Here is a 23,384-nt window from a genome sequence, read left to right as displayed (position 1 = left end):
TCAGCTCCTCCCTCCATCTTCATTATCGACGACACGTTTAATTCGCTTATTGATGGAGGCTGCTCTCCTCGTTCAGCACTTCCCGTGTCCTACCAGGTCATCAGGACTGTGTGTGTGTGTGTGTGTGTGGTTCAGTAGATCAGCACTAATGATTTGAAACGACTAGCCACCAGGTCAGGTAGTGTTATGCAAATCACTATAGGCGGTGTGACCGTTAATGGCTTGTGTTAATCCTTCTTAATTCTAATTCAGAAACAGTATTTTGAGTACAAGAACCCATTCATTTACACTTCAAGATGTGATGCACGACTCTGCAGCTTCTCTCTCTCTCTCACTCTCTCTCGTTTTCTCTCTCTCTTTCTCTCTCACTCTTGCTCTCTGTCTCTCTCTCTCTCTCGTTTTTAAATCTGTTACTTTCTCTATTTCACACCAGCAGCTCACACACTTATCCCCCTGACTGTTATTTTTAATCTCACACACACAGTGTTGGATTGTTACATGGACACAGAGTGTTAGAGGACGTCCTTACTGACCATGTGGAGAGGATAACCGTGGAATCTTTACTTCATTCTTATCTGCATCTTGTCAGATTGTGTTATAATATAATGTAATGATGACACGATTCGAAAGACAAATGAAAAAAAACAAACAAAAACAAGATGGCACTAAGAGGCTAATGAGAGATCTGACCATAATTCTGATACCTTTCCATCATCAGAGGCTGGACTTCAGGACTTCATGTGTTAGAAGAAATGAATTCTGATCATCATCATCATCATGTGGAGTTCCTGGAACAGAGCACGATAAAGTGTTTTTTTTTCTCGCTTTAGCTGATTACACACTTACTTCATTAAAGCATCCTCACGCTGGTACTGACCGGTCCGGGTCTAATGCTGCATTCTGATAACTGAACCAAAGAAAACTCTGTGTTCCTCCATGACCCCCAGACTCTGACGTGTAAACACAGAGAGACTCGAGTAATGCTCCTGATTTCCTCTTTCTCCGAGCCGAGTCTGAGAGAAGGCTTTAGTGTTGAGTGAAGAGGTTGGTCAGATGGTCAGCTTTTTAGTACAGTAAGTGCTGATTTGAATCGCTTTGTTCTGCTTTTGCTGTAGGCTGAAGTGTTTCGTTTGATTCTGTTCATTAGGAAACATTCAGTCTTGCTGTATTAATCTTCTGATTCATCCTGATTTACTCGTACATAGAAACTAGGCTGCAAAAAAACATTATTTTTGTGTGTGTGTGCGTGCATTTGATATGTTTGAGTTTGCTTTTTCGAGCTGTATGGATGTTTATTTATTTAACATACATATTAAATTAGCACATGGTAAACACTCACGTGGGCGGTTGCCTGAGCTTTCCAGAAACATCTCCAGTGAAGGAGAAAGCTGTTAAATATACACCGTGAATCAGGCCACTCATGCCAACGCAAACTCGCCAGAAACAGCAGACACTCTCAGAAATAGCAGGCTTGTTTTCCTGACCCGGTCCGGTCCGGTCTGGTCCGGTTCCAGGGCTGCTGAAGGTCTGGTGTGAGCGAGTTGTGGTGTTAACAGGAGAGGATTTGTCGGAACTGATCTGGCAACCTGCAATGAGGACCAGGTTAAAACGTAATGTTGAAATGTGGAGCGCCGACATAACTTCACTTTTCAACATGGCTTTTCCATGTTAACCGACATGCCTGGAAGCCCCGCCCCTCTGTTCTCATCATGTCTCGTTTTTTTCGTTCTGTTTATCAAATCAGAATAAAATCATTTATTATGTTTTCTATAAAACAGCGAGCAATAAAGTAAGCATCAGTATATTTAACCAACAAGTTCCTTTTGGGCATTTTAGTGCACTTTTATTAGAGTTTTATGGTTATAACCACATGCAAATGAGCTGTATCCGGAACATGCTTTACATGCCATAACCACACACACACACACACACGCACACACGAGCACGATGAAAAAAAAACTTTCTGCATTTTTACAGCTTTCAACAATAATTTACACATAACTCTGCGAGTGTGTTTGTGTGTGTGAAAGAAATCAAACACGCTCCATTCACTGTGTGTACCCTGGGGGAGGAGACGTTACAGATAAAAGAGAGTGTAATGGAGAATGTGGGTTTGTAATTAGCAGCACTGACCCTCAGGCGTGTGTGTGCCTGTGTGTGGCATACACTCTCTCTCTCTCACCCACTCACACACATTCACTCACACACACGCGTCTTAGAAGCGTGTACACGTCTTGTTCCCTCCCCAGCTCTTCCTCCTGATCACTCGGTGTTGATCAGATCAAGTTGCTTTTCCGACTCCTTCGTAATTGGTGTCCTAATATAATGGCTTCACGGAATCGTGCTTCCTAGGACAGGTTCAGATTCAATTCACTTCAGAGTCGATTAATTTCAGAGTCGATTCACTTCATATGCGATTCTTCTCAGGTTCACTTCTCCACTTACTTACTAAGTAATTGAATGACTGAATTATGACATGACCGAATGACCGCACCTGATCAGACAGGTGATCTCAGACATCACACCCATTTCATTTTCTCAGTGATCTGTACTTGTTTTCATAGCATCTGTAGAATTCTTTGTGCTGAATGTTCACACTAGCAGGTTGGTCATGTCACCTGTAGCTGGTCTTTTGTGGGTGTGAATTTTCCTTGATGCAGATGAATTTATTTTTGCAGAGCTCCACACCTTCACTCCGTCTGCAGCTTACAGTGTGGTGATTCTACACGAATCAGACTTGTAGTCCTGATACATTCAGGCAGAAATATTGAAGGTTTCATTGGCAAAAAGTGTGTGTGTGTGTGTGTGTGTGTGTGTGTGTGTGTCGCTATAAGCCGGAGGCAGCAGTTTAGCTGTGGTGTTCTGCTCTGGTGGAGGTGAAGCTGTAATTGTTTGGAGGGCAGCAATGTCGCCTCGGGCTCTCGCAAACGAATGATAGAACCTCTCTCTCTCTCTCTCTCTCTCTCTCTCTCTCTGAGATCTGTCCTTGAGAAGTGTTCTCATTTCTCTCTCTCTCTCTCTCTCTCTCTCTCTCTGTCCCTGTCTCTCTCTCTCCCTCTGTCCCTGTCCCTGTCTCTCTCTCTCTCTCTGTCCCTGTCCCTGTCTCTCTCTCTCTCTCTCTCTGTCCCTGTCCCTGTCTCTCTCTCTCTCTCTCTCTCTCTCTCTCTCTCTCTCTCTCTCTGTCCCTGTCCCTGTCTCTCTCTCTCTCTCTGTCTCTGAGATCTGTCCTTGAGAAGTGTTCTCATTTCTCTCTCTCTCTCTCTCTCTCTCTCTCTCTCTCTCTCTCTCTGTCCCTGTCCCTGTCTCTCTCTCTCTCTGAGATCTGTCCTTGAGAAGTGTTCTCATTTCTCTCTCTCTCTGTCTCTGAGATCTGTCCTTGAGAAGTGTTCTCATTTCTCTCTCTCTCTCTCTCTCTCTCTCTCTCTCTCTCTGTCCCTGTCTCTCTCTCTCTCTCTCTCTGAGATCTGTCCTTGAGAAGTGTTCTCATTTCTCTCTCTCTCTCTCTCTCTCTCTCTCTCTCTCTCTCTCTCACTTTCTCTGAGATCTGTCCTTGTGAAGTGTTCTCATTTTTCTCTTTCTCTCTCTCTCTCTCTCTCTCTCTCTCTCTCTCTCTCTCTCTCTCTCTCTCTCTCTCCCTCTCTCCCCTTTACAGCAAGGTCAGATGTCTGGAACAGTCTTTCCTCGATCTCTTCCTGTAGGTTTGGAGATGATGTGGAGGATATATCAGGCGTTGGTGAGAAGGCGAGATGTCGGGGATGTTTAGTTTTTACTCTGAAACAGAAGTGTGTGTTGGTGTTAGATAAGTGTTGAGGATAAGCCGAGCATCGCTATTTAAAGCTCTGCTATCAGTCTGCTGTAGAAAATAGGGTTCCTGCTTCTTCTACTGTCTCTCTGTAGGTGTGTGTGTGTGAGAGATGATGCGTTAACAGTCAGGTTAAACGCTACTCTCCCACACACCGCCTGTGTTAATGAGCGCTGCACTTCAGCTGAAAGCATCCGAGTCAAATAATTCCTTGTGCAAAACACTCAGTGATGAGAGAGGTCAAGACAACCTCACACACACACACACACACACACACACACACACACACCCCATCGGAAGGACACCTGCACATACCTGTCTTTACATTAACACACTCGTTTCCATAGCAACGGCTTGTTCACACCACTGATGATAAACAGATTGATCTTTGATTAGTCTACAGCGTCTGTAACAGTTCAAGGAAAAGGTCTGTTGCCCAATTTTAGAGAAAAAGGAGAGGCTTGTGAAGGGACAGATGTTTGTGGATGCTGTAACATAAGTGACAACAGGAGCAAACTCTGTTAAAGTGTTTCTTTTATCATATTTGCATATAATAACACTTTTAAAATCAGGATTTTTATCTTTTGTTCATTATGAAATCACTTGATCTAGTCAAGGTTCTGGGAATGTGTTTGGAGGTGATCGAAAACATCATTAAACCTTTTCAAATATATAAATGTTACAACTGTGTACGAGTTGTTTTGGAGCTATAAAGTGTGTTCTGGCAATGCAATTGTGTGTGTGTGTGTGTGTGTGTGTGTATGGGAAGGATCTAAAGCTTTGGTCCATAGAGCACAACGTTCTCATGCCTCCCCATCTGCGCCGAGTCATTTACATGCCTAAATGGCCATCTCTCATACACCATCTTTCTCCTGGTGAGATCTCCAACAAATCCTGTCTTCTCACAATGAGTCAGGAGCTGCTTCTAGTGTGGATCAGTCACTGCTTTGTACAGAAAGAAGAGAAGCAGGAAACCTGGAGGAGATATCATGTAGGGAGACGCGTACAGTGAATTTAAACATGGCTGCCTTTACACTGTGAGCTGGACTCAGGGCCTGTTTGTGTTGTTTTTAACAACCAAGTTTGTGTAGCAAATAATACTGTTTAGATTTTCTAACCCTAACCCTCAGATAAATGGTTAATGAAGTGGATTCAGGGATAAATGCTGATGAGGTTTATTTCCTCTTTTTCACACTGCTGCTGATTCTCTTCACCGTCCTTACAACATACCTTTTGGGTTTTTTTTTTTTTTTTGCTAATATCATTGTAGTCTGAGAGAAATGAAAAAGCTGACAGACTGACCACATTTCACTTCTTTTAGCTGTCTCTCTCTCTCTCTCTGTATCAACCATAAACAAAATGTCTGCACATGTAACGATCACATACTTGAGGTATGAATCAGGAGGCTTTAGGGTCTGTAGCCACAGTAGCCACATTAGCCATCAGCCAGAATATTGAATCTCATCCGTGGAATATTCCAATGAAGCGATCCCTGTAATGGAGATTAGTCCAGATAAAGAGGGATTAACCTGCAGCATTTGATCAACAAATTACTCTCCCTGTCACTGAAAACCGTTTGACCAAGTGCTGAGGAGATGACTCTGTGGCGCAGGGAGAGTGTGTGTGTGTTGTTGTCTTTGAGATGCTGATATTCTTCTTTGTCTTCTTTACACAGAATAATGATATAAATCATGAAGACTGATCCCCTCTCTCTCTCTCTCTCTCTCTCTCTTTCTCTCTCTCTCTCTCTCTCTCTCTCTCTCTCTCTCTCTCTCTCTCTCTCTCTCTCTCTCTCTCTCTCTCTTTCTCTCTCACAGGTCTGGGTGGTGTAGGGTTGCAGCGGGGGGGCAGAGAGGCAAGCGCATGAGGAAGGGGCATCTGGAGACCCCTGTCCCCACACACAGCGCTTGCACACAAACACACACTCACACACACACAACGTAGTTAAAGGGAGACACGCCCACCACCAGCCATGGTAAGCTTTTTTTTTTTTTGTTCTTAGACACACACACACACACACACACAATTCTGATGATTTGTACATGTCAAATCATTACCTGATGTGCTTAATGCTATACAAATTTGTTTCGATTTCCATTGACCACACCCACTTTACTCTCTGTATCAGATCATCATCAGTTCTCTGAAACGCTTCATCTACACCTGATACAGAGGATCCTGTGTGCTCTTAGAGATGTTTTTTTAATGAATGTTGCTGTCACAATCCTGATAGTTTATACACACACACACACACACACACACTACTTTCAGAGGATGGACGGATGGGGGAAGGGGTGGATGGAGGGATTTGAAGAATGACATGTTAACGGAGAGATGGTGGGAAAGTTGAAAGGAATGATGAAGGAATGGTGGGAGGGGTGAAGGAATTGGTCAGGGGAGGGATGGTGGGATAGGTGAAAGGAGTGATGGAAGGATGGTGGGATGGGTCAGAGGAGGGATGAGTGGATGGAGGGATAGGTGAAAGGAATGATGGAGGTATAGGTGAAAGGATTGGTCAGGGGAGGGATGAGTGGATGGAGGGATGGATAGGTGAAAGGAATGATGGAGGGATGGTAGGATGGATGAAGGGATTCGTCAGTGGAGGGATGAATGGATGGCGAGATAGGTGAAAGGATGTAGGGATGGGTGAAGGGATTGGTCAGGGGAGGGATGAGTGGATGGAGGGATGGTGAGATGGGTCAGGGGAGGAATTAATGGATGGATGGATAGGTGAAAGGAATGATGGAGGGATGAGTGAAGGGATTTATCATGGGAGGGATGAGTGGATGGTGGGATAGGTAAAGGGAAGGAGAGAAGGATGAGTGGATGGTGGGATAGATAAAGGGAAGGAGAGAAAGATGAGTGGATGGTTAAAATAAAACAAAAATCTCAATGATCATATTGCTCTGAGGATATTTGTCAGGATGGACACACACACACACACACACACACACACCTGTAATTTAACCCTCTATTAAAGCTACAGTGAGATGTCAAGCTCTCCTGATTACATCCAAACGTACATGGATAGAGAGAGAGAGCGCGTAGACGGAGATGGAGGAAGAGAGATATAAGGGATTGATAAATGGTTCGGTGCTGCAGCGGGGTCTCGGGGGAGAGCGGAGGCTGCGCACGCTGAATTATTAACGCGTGTGCAACCAACAGGCCTCATAAATAAACCAGCGCAATCAGCACAATGCTAGCACCAGCGCTAATGCTAATCCAACAGCAACACTCTGGCTTCTGTGACCTTGGACTCGTTTGTGTGTCTTTTTCTCTATCTCTCTCTCACACACACACACACACACACACACACACTCTCTCTCTCTCTCACTCTCACTCTCACACACACACACACACACACCCCTCTCATATGTCTATGCATTGATCGGGTTATTGCTTAGAGAATGTGCTGACCTTGCTGGAGTGGTTTCTCTCTCTCTCTGTCTCTCTCTCGCTCACACACACACACACACACACACACACACCTTGGAATCAACCTTTACACACCCTGTAACCTTAACAGCCTAATACCGAGCAGCAGCATTGAGACGAGCCACACGGGGAGCAGTGCATGCTGGGTAATTGTTGGGATTTCCGCTTCCCCCTGGCAGACATTCAGGATGTGAACAGTGCTCTGTGTGGAGGTGCAGTGTGTTGTCACGCTCTCTTGGCTGTGGCTACTAGAAAGCAGTCATGTATGTGTGCGCATTCGGCTGTGCAATCACCTTGCTGATGTCTTCCAACACACACACACACAGGATGTTTTTTGGGAGCATCTACTCTTTGAAAAAACAGGCACATTGAATTTTAATGATCTGAAATGTTTTAGATTTGAATGCATTTGAATATTAATGAGGTTGTAGTTTATATTGTTTGTGCTGCTCTGAGTGTATTGTTTAAATCATTAAAGATAATGCTTGTGATCATTTCAGCCTCTAATTTAACCCTTTAGTGTCTGTGATGATGCCGGAGTCAAGAAAAGATCATGGAGAACCGTCATGTTGTAAATGTTCTTCTGCATGTAGTAGAAATCTGAGCAAGACATGAACCTCACTGGTGTCTCGTCACCTCCACTGGGGTCACTGGTGTGAAATGATTTGATTCATTAACTCACTACTCACCTGTCTGGTCAGTGTCTTTTCCGCCCGGTGTGTGTGTGTGTGCGATCTTGGTCTTTTTATTGATGATGTGATGAAGTAATGTCACTGATTCGATTTAATTCAATTCAAGAATTCTGCTTCTTGAGCACTAGGAACTGAACCAAAGCTTTGGAGTCGATTCCAAAAATGATTCGCTTTCTATGAACAGGCTCAAGAGTTAAATAAACGCAGCATGTAGTTCACTTCATGCCAGGAAACATGCCACGATGGCTTCGTAAGCCGATAACAGAAAAGAACTTGCCTCTGTGAGACGCACAGAGCCGCTCTGCCCTAAAGACACAGGAGGTCAGGAGCTTCATGCCTTCTTCATGTTGGTGTTAGAGCTGCTTCTCAGGATTGAGCACAGCACACACACATTCTCGGTTTTATTTTAAGCTTTGTTTTATCTGATATTTATGTGCAATATGCCTCACCACTTCGCAGGAGTTTGCAGCTGCAAATATTCAAATATTTTACTTATTTGAGTCAGGAAACGTTACACCCATAGTGTGAGGAGCATGAGTGTGTCATTAAGATGCAGTCATCTTCCTTTGCTGTTAAAAAACACACTCTTACACACACTTGCACACTCCAGCAGCCAGTTTTACACCCATGCCCTGGCTCCTATTAGAAACGCCTCATAAACTTTACTCTGGCTGTTAAATAACACACACACACACACACAAACGGAGCCAGTGAGGATTTTTTTCTTCTTTGTTAATGATTTTGCTAGATTTATTGTCTCAGTCTATACGCTGTAATCCAGAATAACAAATCAAAAATAAGATTCTATTAGATTTTTTAAAAATTCATTAGAAGATCAGAGCTGAATTATTCAGAGCCTTCACTCACTGCTTCTGTAGAACCTCTTTGGCAAGATGAATTACATCATAGTTGTCTTGACGTTTCTGCAAGCTTTACATACACTATATTGCCAAAAGTTTTGGGACACCCCCTCCAAATCATTGAACAGCAATACCAAGACATTTTGGACAATTTCATGCTCTTTGTGGGAACAGTTTGGGGATGACCCCTTCCTGTTCCAACATGACTGCACACCAGTGACCAAAGCAAGGTCCATAAAGACATGGATGAGTGAGTTTGGTGTGGAGGAACTTGACTGTCCTGCACAGGACCTTGCTTTGGTCACTGGTGTGCAGTCATGTTGGAACAGGAAGGGGTCATCCCCAAACTGTTCCCACAAAGCATGAAATTGTCCAAAATGTCTTGGTATGAAGCTGAAGCATTAAGAGTTCCTTTCACTGGAACTAAGGGGCCGAGTCAAAGTCCTGAAAAACAACACCTGAACTCAATGATTTGGAGGGGTGTCCCAAAACATTTGGCAATATAGTGTATCTGGATTTCTCTTTATTTTTAATAGCAGATCTTCCTCTTCAGGCAGCTCATATCCGGAGTGAATGGCCAAGTCCAGCTTTGTCCACAGATGTTTTAATGAGGTACAATTTCAGAGAGTCATAATGAAGCCACCCCAGAATTGCTTCTGATCTGAAGAATTGCTGTAGTATATTCGGTACGGCACGGAGAGAGCGAACAAGCCGTGCTTTAGTAACGGCTCTATCACTAAGCGGAGATAAAGACCAGCCGTAGATCAGCGTATATAAATTAGATGCTACGTTTCTGCATCTCATACACCTTTATTCTCATTCCGATGGCTCAGCAGAATGTGTGTGGATTTCACTTTATTGGGAAAGCCATGCATAAAGTTCTTTTTTTTTTTTAAATCCTGAGCATTAAATTCATCTGACTAAGGGAATGGCTTCATTTTATTCTGCAGATTAACACATGGGTGGAATAGAGGACCTTTTATTACTCACACCACCGTATCATGCATGCTCTTTAAAGGTATTCTCATAATATAAACCTGTGATGTGACCACTGTCAGAGCTGCTGTTCAGGAAAATTCATCAACACCTTTCTGACCAATCACAATCCAGGAATGGTCATTTAATAATTTTGTTAAACACAAAGAACATGGATCATGGAGAATATTGAATATTTGTGTTGTAGGGAGAGTAAATGAAGGATATGGGAATGTCAGGGGGCTGAAGGAAAACGGAGAGGGGCTTAATTGTGGGTGAGAGACAAAGAGGCAAAGAGCAGAGAGAAAGTGGAGAGGGAGCAGTTCACTTCAGAGTCTTATTAAAAATGAATCAGGGCCAGAATTGATTTTGTTCTGTGAGAATCGGGTTTGGACTTAAGTACTCTCAAGACGCTGCAATCATCAGTCTTGTATGATTACTCCTTTTATCGTAACTCCTCACAGAGTAAAAACTCACCTTGTGTACTCTTCCTCCTCCTCTTCTCTCTCAGAGGTCCATCCGCTCCTTCGGAAACGACGATCGCCACGTCATGGCCAAACACTCCACCATTTACCCATCCTCAGAGGCACTGGAAGCCATACAGAGCCTGGTCTCCACCGTGGAGTGCGCTCTCAAGCACGTCTCCGATTGGATGGACCAGTCGCAGGCCGAGCAGCCGAGCCAGTCCGGTGGGCAGGAGGAGGAGACTGAGGCCAGCGCTGACGAATCAACAGAGGAAAACACCAAGTGAGGAACTTCACTACACTTTAAACCACACACACCATCACTAAGCACTGATCCCAGTACAGTCAGTAATAACTTTAAATTATCAACTTTATTGCAGACAGTTTATCTCTCTTTCTCTCTCTCTCTCTCTCTCTCTCTCTCTCTCTCTATTCCTGTCTCTCTCTATCCCTCTCTCTCTCTCTCTCTCTCTCTCGCTCTCTCTCAGTGAGGGCAGTAGCAGCAGCAGCAGTACTGGGGGTGATGGCAGGGTGCTGTGTGGGGTGATGCGGATTGGTCTGGTGGCTAAAGGGCTGCTCATTAAAGACGACATGGACCTGGAGCTGGTGCTCATGTGTCGAGAAAAACCCACACACACACTGCTGCGTACCGTCTGTGATAACCTCCCAGTGCAGATAGAGGTACACACACACACACACACACACACACACACACACTGCTGCGTACCGTCTGTGATAACCTCCCAGTGCAGATAGAGGTACACACACACACACACACACACACACACACACACACTGCTGCGTACCGCCTGTGATAACCTCCCAGTGCAGATAGAGGTACACACACACACACACACACACACACACACACACTGCTGCGTACCGTCTGTGATAACCTCCCAGTGCAGATAGAGGTACACACACACACACACACACACACACACACACACACACACACACACACTGCTGCGTACCGTCTGTGATAACCTCCCAGTGCAGATAGAGGTACACACACACACACACACACACACACACACTGCTGCGTACCGTCTGTGATAACCTCCCAGTGCAGATAGAGGTACACACACACACACACACACACACACACACACACACTGCTGCGTACCGTCTGTGATAACCTCCCAGTGCAGATAGAGGTACACACACACACACACACACACTGCTGCGTACCGTCTGTGATAACCTCCCAGTGCAGATAGAGGTACACACACACACACACACACACACACACACACACTGCTGCGTACCGTCTGTGATAACCTCCCAGTGCAGATAGAGGTACACACACACACACTGCTGCGTACCGTCTGTGATAACCTCCCAGTGCAGATAGAGGTACACACACACACACACACACACACACACACACACACTGCTGCGTACCGTCTGTGATAACCTCCCAGTGCAGATAGAGGTACACACACACACACACACACACACACACTGCTGCGTACCGTCTGTGATAACCTCCCAGTGCAGATAGAGGTACACACACACACACACACACACACACACACACACACACACACTGCTGCGTACCGTCTGTGATAACCTCCCAGTGCAGATAGAGGTACACACACACACACACACACTGCTGCGTACCGTCTGTGATAACCTCCCAGTGCAGATAGAGGTACACACACACACACACACACACACACACTGCTGCGTACCGTCTGTGATAACCTCCCAGTGCAGATAGAGGTACACACACACACACACACACACACACACACACACACACACACACACACACACACTGCTGCGTACCGTCTGTGATAACCTCCCAGTGCAGATAGAGGTACACACACACACACACACACACACACACACTGCTGCGTACCGTCTGTGATAACCTCCCAGTGCAGATAGAGGTACACACACACACACACACACACACACACACACACACACACACACACACACTGCTGCGTACCGTCTGTGATAACCTCCCAGTGCAGATAGAGGTACACACACACACACACACACACACACACTGCTGCGTACCGTCTGTGATAACCTCCCAGTGCAGATAGAGGTACACACACACACACACACACACACACACACACACACACACACACACACACACACACACTGCTGCGTACCGTCTGTGATAACCTCCCAGTGCAGATAGAGGTACACACACACACACACACACACACACACACACACACACACACTGCTGCGTACCGCCTGTGATAACCTCCCAGTGCAGATAGAGGTACACACACACACACACACACACACACTGCTGCGTACCGTCTGTGATAACCTCCCAGTGCAGATAGAGGTACACACACACACACACACACACACACACACACACACTGCTGCGTACCGTCTGTGATAACCTCCCAGTGCAGATAGAGGTACACACACACACACACACACACACACACTGCTGCGTACCGTCTGTGATAACCTCCCAGTGCAGATAGAGGTACACACACACACACACACACACACTGCTGCGTACCGTCTGTGATAACCTCCCAGTGCAGATAGAGGTACACACACACACACACACACACACACACTGCTGCGTACCGTCTGTGATAACCTCCCAGTGCAGATAGAGGTACACACACACACACACACACACACTGCTGCGTACCGTCTGTGATAACCTCCCAGTGCAGATAGAGGTACACACACACACACACACACACACACACACACACACTGCTGCGTACCGTCTGTGATAACCTCCCAGTGCAGATAGAGGTACACACACACACACACACACACACTGCTGCGTACCGTCTGTGATAACCTCCCAGTGCAGATAGAGGTACACACACACACACACACACACACACACACACACACACTGCTGCGTACCGTCTGTGATAACCTCCCAGTGCAGATAGAGGTACACACACACACACACACACACACACACACACACACACTGCTGCGTACCGTCTGTGATAACCTCCCAGTGCAGATAGAGGTACACACACACACACACACGTACACACACACTGCTGCGTACCGTCTGTGATAACCTCCCAGTGCAGATAGAGGTACACACACACACACACACACACTGCTGCGTACCGTCTGTGATAACCTCCCAGTGCAGATAGAGGTACACACACACACACACACACACACACACACTGCTGCGTACCGTCTGTGATAACCTCCCAGTGCAGATAGAGGTACACACACACACACACACACACACACACACACACACACACACTGCTGCGTACCGTCTGTGATAACCTCCCAGTGCAGATAGAGGTACACACACACACACACACACACACACACACACACACTGCTGCGTACCGTCTGTGATAACCTCCCAGTGCAGATAGAGGTACACACACACACACACACACACACACACACACACACACTGCTGCGTACCGTCTGTGATAACCTCCCAGTGCAGATAGAGGTACACACACACACACACACACACACACACTGCTGCGTACCGTCTGTGATAACCTCCCAGTGCAGATAGAGGTACACACACACACACACACACACTGCTGCGTACCGTCTGTGATAACCTCCCAGTGCAGATAGAGGTACACACACACACACACACACACACACACACACACACACACACACACACACACACTGCTGCGTACCGTCTGTGATAACCTCCCAGTGCAGATAGAGGTACACACACACACACACACACACACGTACACACACACACACACACTGCTGCGTACCGTCTGTGATAACCTCCCAGTGCAGATAGAGGTACACACACACACACACACTGCTGCGTACCGTCTGTGATAACCTCCCAGTGCAGATAGAGGTACACACACACACTGCTGCGTACCGTCTGTGATAACCTCCCAGTGCAGATAGAGGTACACACACACACACACACACACACACACACACTGCTGCGTACCGTCTGTGATAACCTCCCAGTGCAGATAGAGGTACACACACACACACACTGCTGCGTACCGTCTGTGATAACCTCCCAGTGCAGATAGAGGTACACACACACACACACACACACACACACACACACACACACACACTGCTGCGTACCGTCTGTGATAACCTCCCAGTGCAGATAGAGGTACACACACACACACACACACACACACACTGCTGCGTACCGTCTGTGATAACCTCCCAGTGCAGATAGAGGTACACACACACACACACACACACACACACACACACACACACACACACTGCTGCGTACCGCCTGTGATAACCTCCCAGTGCAGATAGAGGTACACACACACACACACACACACACACACACTGCTGCGTACCGCCTGTGATAACCTCCCAGTGCAGATAGAGGTACACACACACACACACACACACACACACACACACACACTGCTGCGTACCGTCTGTGATAACCTCCCAGTGCAGATAGAGGTACACACACACACACACACACACACACACACACACACACACACACACTGCTGCGTACCGTCTGTGATAACCTCCCAGTGCAGATAGAGGTACACACACACACACACACACACTGCTGCGTACCGTCTGTGATAACCTCCCAGTGCAGATAGAGGTACACACACACACACACACACACTGCTGCGTACCGTCTGTGATAACCTCCCAGTGCAGATAGAGGTACACACACACACACACACACACACACACACACACACACTGCTGCGTACCGTCTGTGATAACCTCCCAGTGCAGATAGAGGTACACACACACACACACACACACACACACACACACACACTGCTGCGTACCGTCTGTGATAACCTCCCAGTGCAGATAGAGGTACACACACACACACACACACACACACACACACTGTTGCGTACCGTCTGTGATAACCTCCCAGTGCAGATAGAGGTACACACACACACACACACACACACACTGCTGCGTACCGTCTGTGATAACCTCCCAGTGCAGATAGAGGTACACACACACACACACACACACACACACACACACACACACACACACACTGCTGCGTACCGTCTGTGATAACCTCCCAGTGCAGATAGAGGTACACACACACACACACACACACACACACACACACACACACACTGCTGCGTACCGTCTGTGATAACCTCCCAGTGCAGATAGAGGTACACACACACACACACACACACACACACACACACTGCTGCGTACCGTCTGTGATAACCTCCCAGTGCAGATAGAGGTACACACACACACACACACACACACACACACACACACACACTGCTGCGTACCGTCTGTGATAACCTCCCAGTGCAGATAGAGGTACACACACACACACACACACACACACACTGCTGCGTACCGTCTGTGATAACCTCCCAGTGCAGATAGAGGTACACACACACACACACACACACACTGCTGCGTACCGTCTGTGATAACCTCCCAGTGCAGATAGAGGTACACACACACACACACACACACTGCTGCGTACCGTCTGTGATAACCTCCCAGTGCAGATAGAGACACACACACAGTCATGTTTCTGGTATCTCTCTCTCTCTCTCTCCTTCGTTCTTGCCTTTTCTACACATGGGTCTGTGGTTTCCTCTCACCTCCTCACATGCCACAATAAGTGTGTGTTACTAGGTTGCTTGTAACGTTAGATCAGTTTGCTAGTCTGAAATGATTTGACCCTGATTGATGAGAGCATTATTTCATTTCACGTTTAAACTAGCTGGCTATAGTAGTGGTGCTGTGGATACTACTGTCTAGCATGAACGAACCTGTGTGTGTGTGTGTGTGTGTGTGTGTGTGTGTGTCAGAGACAGAGACAGGGCAGCAACACTGGCACTAACAAGCTCAGTCTATTTATATTCATCGTGTGTAATTAATCTGATCCTGCCAGCCACAAGCTTCCCTTAATTAGACAGCTAACCCAGCAGGGCAGGAGACCACAGGGTTCTGATCACCTAGTCAATACACACACACACACACACACGACACACTGCAGACAACAAACAGACACTCACATGCACACATCAAACACACACACACACTGCAGACAGACACCACACAGACACTTGCATGCACACATCGCAGATACACACACACACACACACTGTGAACAACACAGTGACACTCACTTGCACATACACTCTCATTCACACACACTCACTTTCACTGCAGACTACACACTGACACTCGCACACATTGCAGACACACACACTCACTGCAGACAGCAGAGTGACACTCACTTGCACACATCGCACACACACGCTCACACACTCACTCACTCTTTCTGTCCCAATTTCTCTCTCTCTCTCTCTCTCTCTCTCTCTCGTTCTCAGTATAAATCCCTCTGCCCTTGAGTCATGAATTTACACAGACAAGATACGCACACAGCATCTTGTGTCTATCATTAACACACACACACACACACAGAGTGGCTGGATGAAAGGCTTATTCTCTCGTTCAAATCAAAAGAACAGTACAGATTAGAGCTGTGCGTGTGTGGAATAGATTCTGAGGCTTTGTTGTGTAGAAGGTCGACTTTAAATTCTTGTAAAAATGTATTTTAATTACTTTAAAGTTATATTTGAATATATTTGCATATTAATGAGGCATTAATGTTCTGCTGCCTCACAAGCAGCTTATGTCACATAGAACACAAAATAGACTCTTACCCACGATGATTATAATTTTCATTTTTTCTCCTCTTTACTTTCTGATTCATGTTATTTATTTTTATTCACTTTTTAAGCTATGAATTATTATTATATTATTATTGTTATTATTATTATTATTAATTATTAAAAATCATTATTTAATTGTTTATGCAAGACTCATTCAGTTGAAAAGTTTAGATTTTTTTCTTTTCTTTTGTTTTGTGGTGAAATTTAACATGATCTTTGAACATTTGACCGGCTATTTTGCCGGTCATCCTGTGACCATGTGACCCTGTGATCTTCCCCGACAGAAACTAACAGGAGAGAAGTACGAGGTAGAGGGCAGCGTCCCCGAGGCGGCCATTTTGATTCGCAGTACAGCGGAGCCCAAACTCACACTGAAGGTCACACTCACCTCTCCACAGATCAGAGAGGATGGCGAGACAGGAGAGCAAGGTACATGCTAGTGTGTGTGTGTGTGTGTGTGTGTAAGAGAGAGAGAGAGAGAGAGAGAGTGTGTATGAGTATGCGGTGGTAAACAAATGTGATAATGCAAATAAATAAAAGGAAAGATCAGTGTGTGCACATTTGCATTTTTATTGCAAGGATGCTTTTATTATCAGAGGACACACACAACTCTGACTGACCCAAAGCCCTGTCAATGGATTGAGGAAGTAGCTGAAGAGGAAATCTTTTATTATAATCTTTGATATTACTTATTTATCTAATTTGCCCTCTCCATCTCTCTTTATAACTCTGTATTCTTCTCTCCTTGGTCTCTTTGCCTCTCTCTCTCTCTCTCTCTTATTTCTATCTTTTTGTCTGTCTCTCTCTTTCTTTCTCTCTCTGTCAGATGTGAGGATGGAGATTGGGTTAGGAAGTGGAGCAGTGTGTATTCACGTTTAGAGATGAATAACTTCACAGATCAGTTACATCCATCTTTCTGTACATGTGAGGGATGAGTGAGAGAGAGAGAGAGAGAGAGAGAGAGGGAGAGGGAAAGAGAGAGCTGTAGCTCACATCACCGTTCATATTTGTCACTGGGGTCAGAGACCTTGTCCCCATGAGGAACGGCTTAATCTCTGAGCTCAATCTCTGTGACTGACACACACACACACACACACACACACACACACACACACTGTAAGAGATGAGTAGATAGAGCTTCCTGCATGGTCAGAGTGATGCCTGATCCTACCATAGACATTTTAAAGGCCGCCTGATGTCCACTGATCTGTGATCCATGTGCTAAGTCTGCCAGCTAACAGGAAGTGCAGGTGTAATTGATTTTCCTGAGTGTGTGTCCAGCAACACGCCTGAGTGGAACAGCTACATTTACCCTGAGATCCTTCAGCAAATCCACAATCTCATCAGTTTCCTTTTGTCCTGCTTAAAAAAAAACAAAACGTTTCCTTCTGATAGAGTGGAGCAGCTCACGTCCACGACACGCCTCAATCACAGCTCCTTTAACCCATAGTAAATAATTTGATGTCTTTTGATGAGGAAAAAAGGCGCCTTGAGGACGCATCAGATATAGACCAGAAAAATCCGTACAGAGACGCATCAAAGAGAACCAAAAGTGGAGCAACTTTTATCCAGAGAGAGAGAATAGCAGAGAGGGGGTGGGGGGGTAGCAGAGAGAGAGGGAGAACAGCAGAGAGAGAGAGAGAGATGGAGGGAGAGGGAGAATAGCAGAGAGGAAGAGGGAATAGTGGAGAGAGAGAGGGAGGGAGAGCGGGAGAATAGCAGAGAGAAACAGAGAGAGAGGGAGAAAAGTAGTGGGAGAGAAAGACAGAGAATAGCAGTGAGAGAGAGAGAGAGAGAGAGAGAGAGAGAGAGAGAGAGAGAATGAGAGAGCCAGAGAGAGAATAGCAGAGAATGAGAGGGAGAGAGAGAGAGAGAATGAGAGAGCCAGAGAGAGAATAGCAGAGAATGAGAGAGAGAGAGAATAGCAGAGATAGAGTGAGTGTTGAAAAGATGCAGAAAGGTGGAGCAAGAGGTAGAGATCAAGAGGCAGATGGGTGCATAGTTATAGGTTCTAGATAAAGAGAGACACAGAAGTATAAGAGAAAGAGAGTGTGTGAGACACACATAAATGAAGAGATAAATAGAGGGAGGGAGGGAGAAATGGGTTAAAAAGAGAAATGTGGAAAGAGAGACACTGAAAGTGAGAGAGAGAAATGGAGACAAAAAAATGGTAGAGAGAAAGTCCTAGACACAGAGATGAATGTAGGGAGAGAGAACGAGAGAGCGATATAGAGAGGGAGAGATAGGAGAGAGAAAGAAATGGTAGAGAGAGACCTAGACACAGTGATGAATGTAGATGGATTGAGAGAGAGAGCAATAGAGAAAGATAGTAGAGAGAGAGAGGCAGACAGTGAGACAGACGGGGTTTCAGTGAGTGTCTGTAGTTAAGCGGGTCTCAGCTGTGCTGCTCTGATTAAATCCCATGCAGGAGAGTGAAATAGAGACGAACACTCTCATTATCAGCGCCTGATCTCTACGTAGAGCGCTGTGATTAATCTCCTGCACTCGTTTTTTTCCCCTCTCTCCACCAATCCCTTACAGATTTAGCTTTATTTTTTTTTTTATTATTATTATTTTTTTATTGCATTCATTATATACACACCGCACAACACCACTGCTTCCTCAGAGAACTCAGAGGTAATGAGTCACCTCTGTGTGTGTGTGTGTGTGTGTCTCTTACAGATGTTCTAACATTGCCCACTGCATGTAAACATTTACTCCACTGTAGATCCGAGGGGTCCGGCACCGATTCGCTAAAGGTCTTAGCACGCGCAGATCTCTCTGGATCTGAGTCTGATGTTTCGCTCCATCAGGCCACGCCCAATCGCCCCTGACTGCTTAAATGGTTGAGTTTCATACAGAAACTCAGCATGGGCATGCTAAGACCTGTTAGCAAATCCCACCCACTCTCCCTGCCCCAGTTTCCAGCCAGCCAATGAGATGGCACCGAATTGACCGATCCTATGCCCGGCTCTTGTCGGGATCTTTTTAACCGCAGTTTATGTCGAAAAGCGGTCAAGTCAGACTTACAGGAGACGGCAAACTGCAGATCATAATAATAAACTCATCAATGAGCAAGGGAAAGCTTCAGGAAAGCAATCACACTCTTGTTATCGTCACTCTTTATCATTATTATTCCGGCTATTAGTATTTATTATAGTATTTATTTAGTATTTTATTATATACGCTATTAGTCCTAAACGGTAATAGCTAGAAACATGGTTCCAACGTTAAAATGTTGCTCATGTTGTGCTTAAGTGTGCTATTACTTTTCATGCTGATACGTGTTATAGTTTATTTTATATTAATTTTTAAATGCATTTTTCACAGACTTCAGACCGCTACTCTGTGTGTGTGACCTCAGCTAGAGTGAGGGAGGAGAGAGTTTTTAAGGTCGCATCATCTTTAAACTGTTCCTACAACTTGATTTCTTACTCTACAGCCACATACTACCTTAAACTTTTTAAACTGTAACTTTAGCTTGTAATTTCTATTTGACAATGTATTGCAATAGTTTAAGCAACATATTGCTTTGCTTTTCGCAATCACACGCATTTTCTTCTGGAAATGCAAAATTCTAGTTCTACGTTATTAGTGTTAACTGTTATCTGCTCCATATTCCTGTTTTGTAGAAGTCTGTAATCCCTGCACACTACTTAATCCCACTAGTAAAAACAGTTCTACTCTAATAAATAAATAAATGTTCAGGGCAGCAGACGTTGGATTGGATGGATTCAGAGCAAGTGGGTCACGTCTATAGTACGGCTCTGAGGACTGACCCCTCACTGTGAAGTGTGTTGAGTTGTTTACTGTTTACTTAAAGAGAGGAAAAGAGAGACCGGGGAGGGGAGGGCTGTTTGTAGCTGCTATAACGTGCTGTAACAGGAACTAACAGGAACTCCAGTGTCTAGAAAGGCACTGACCGTTACAGAGCAGAGACTCTTTCAGTGAAATAAACCTCTTTCCTGTTAGAAAAGAGGAAATGCTTTGTTGTTATAACACAATTATCAAACGTTTATAAATACCTGTGAATGAGCTGCTAATCTAGAAACGATAACGTATCAGAAGAAGTGTGTTCAAATAAACCTGACCCATGACCCGTGCTGCGATAGAGACTTTTTTTTCCCTTTTTAAACAAAGTTTGACCCAAATACATCAGCAGGCGCGTGGCATAATATCGGTCAAATCTCATCTCATTCGGATGCACTGGACTTCGGTCACTCAGCATTGCCGCCCCCCACCCCTCAACACTGCCGAACCTTAACAGAGCCATTGTGTGCGTATGTGTGTGTGTGCGTGCGAGTGTGTATGTGTGTGTGATTTGATTTCTTGTCCCGTTCTTCTCGCCGATAGAGAGCGCTGTTGAGGCGAGCGAGCCGTCGGACCTGCTGGATAGACAGAGGTGCCTGGTGGCGCTGGCCTCTCTGCGACATGCTAAATGGTTCCAGGTTGGCGCTCTCTTTCTCTCATTGTTATTGTAGCCTTATGACCTTCAGTTCAAAACAAAACAACAAACTATAAACACAAAGAGTAGCAGTTCTGTCGTTATCGTAAGGCTACAAAAGCAATTGTTACACACTTTTTATTTATTTATTTATTTTTTTGCCTTGTTTGTTTATTTTTTGTAACCTGCTTGTTTGTCATTGAAAACAAAAATGTCAAGTGCTTTTACCTGGACTCTCCTCCTCCTCCTCCTCCCCCCGTCTCCCTTCTCACCCGAGCCCATAACACGCTGGACCTCTGATCACACAGAGATCCATATTCTCACACTCGCACACTAACTGAGAGCAGAGTAAGACCGAAGGTACACGGTGTTGCGCGTGCCGTTGGTGTCGCTAGCTCATGCTGTTACACCTGTATCTCCTCAGGCGAGAGTAAACGGATTAAAATCCGGAGTGATTGTTTTACGGATTCTGAGGGACATGTGCAACCGAGTGCCGGCCTGGGAACCTCTCAAAGGATGGGTGAGTGGTGCTGCTCGACTTCGTTAACATTTTTTCAATAGATTAAAGTTAGTAATCGTAAAAGGGCTGCATTAAAAAAAAATTAATTAGATAAAATGATCATGATATAGGATGACTATAGCAAAATAATCAACACTATATATTTATTTTTTTATAAATATAAAGAGTTCATCTTTATATGTAAACGTTTCCAGTTCCAATTTTATTTCCCACCCAAAACCAGTTTATTTTTTCCTCTCTAATATCTGATAAGTTCTGAAAGAATAGAGAAAATCTTTCCACATTGATGTCAGACAGTAAGGGTGTACACCTGGCTAAATAATTCTAGCATATCATTGTGCTAGCCCTGACTTGTCACACTTTATGACGCTGATGTTTATTTATTTATTTTTCATCTTTCATCCCGTTAGCCGTTGGAGCTGCTGTGTGAGAAGGCCATCGCGACGTGCAACCGGCCGCTGGGAGCGGGAGAGGCTCTGCGCAGGGTCATGGAGTGTCTGGCCTCTGGGATCCTGCTCCCAGGTAAACGCCGTACAGGGATAAGAGAGAAAGATAGAATGAACCGCACCAGTGGTACCGACAGCCTGATTATTTTTGTTCCTCGTATTGTGCCTTTTAGCCAAGCGCTACGTTTCCTGTAATAACCTCAGCCCTGCTCCATTCACGGCTACTTACCCTCAACAAACTACCCAATAATGCTAGTCCGAGTGGACGCTGAAATGAAAAGGACAATTATTAATGTCTTCATCATAATCCGCTTCAGGGATACGAGAGAACAGGATGATCTCGATTTAAACGAAATAGTAAAGAAGCCATGGACAGAGCCACTTGGGGACTTTCACACCGTCACAGATCTGCTATTTCATCTGTCAGCTTGTGACAGCAAGGAATTAGTGTCTATAATGACCTTAGAATCTACACTGACCTAATAGTTCATGGGCCATCGATTAGCTGATTAATGTCCTTTCTACTACAGCACAGTTACATTATTTACTGTCCAGTGTCACCCAAATGAGGATGGGTTCCCTTCTGAGCCTGGTTCCTCTCAAGGTTTCTTCCTCATATCATCACAGGGAGTTTTTCCTTGCCACTGTCGCCACAGGCTTCTCATTAGGGATAAAATAATTTAATAATTTAATTTAATAATTTATTCTTATTTCTAGTTATTTAGTTATATATTTTCCCCTCTCCTTTCTGTGTTTCTCTTCTTTTGTAAAGCTGCTTTGAGACAATGTTCATTGTAAAAGGTGCTATACAAAATAAATTGAATTGAATTGAATTAAAGAAATAAAACCTCATAGTGTGAAGCTTTGACGTGTCTCGGGCTTGCGAGGGTTAAATTGACCTCCTTTCCTCTGTCCCGGGTTTTAACCAGTTCCTCTGCATTGCTCACATGCTTTTATGTAGTTATAATTAATTAATAGTGAAAGATGCACACGTTAATATTTAATCAGCTCTACATGAGCGGGGCTAGCCTAGCGTCTTCCCTGACCTTGTTTTGCCAAGCGTAATTCACTGTAGCTGAAGGGCAAAGGGCCGGACAGCGGTGTGGGC

General features: G+C 45.1%; 1 protein-coding gene across 5 annotated transcripts in view; it reads left to right on the top strand.

The window, feature by feature from the left end:
- Positions 1-23,384, top strand: part of strbp (spermatid perinuclear RNA binding protein) — a 78,279-nt gene that overhangs the window by 36,322 nt on the left and 18,573 nt on the right. For all 5 annotated transcript variants that reach the window (XM_058411463.1, XM_058411465.1, XM_058411464.1 and 2 more), the window contains 7 exons: positions 5,620-5,777; positions 10,276-10,511; positions 10,717-10,909; positions 17,151-17,295; positions 21,220-21,314; positions 21,735-21,830; positions 22,241-22,352. In XM_058411463.1, coding sequence (XP_058267446.1) covers positions 5,775-5,777; positions 10,276-10,511; positions 10,717-10,909; positions 17,151-17,295; positions 21,220-21,314; positions 21,735-21,830; positions 22,241-22,352 — 880 coding nt within the window. In that variant the 5' untranslated portion in view covers positions 5,620-5,774. The remainder of the gene's footprint in view (positions 1-5,619; positions 5,778-10,275; positions 10,512-10,716; positions 10,910-17,150; positions 17,296-21,219; positions 21,315-21,734; positions 21,831-22,240; positions 22,353-23,384) is intronic.

Source organism: Hemibagrus wyckioides, linkage group LG16 (assembly GCF_019097595.1).
Source record: "Hemibagrus wyckioides isolate EC202008001 linkage group LG16, SWU_Hwy_1.0, whole genome shotgun sequence".
Lineage (NCBI taxonomy): Eukaryota > Metazoa > Chordata > Actinopteri > Siluriformes > Bagridae > Hemibagrus > Hemibagrus wyckioides.
The sequence above is the reverse complement of the archived record's forward strand: the minus strand, read 5'-3'. Positions and strand labels throughout refer to the sequence as shown.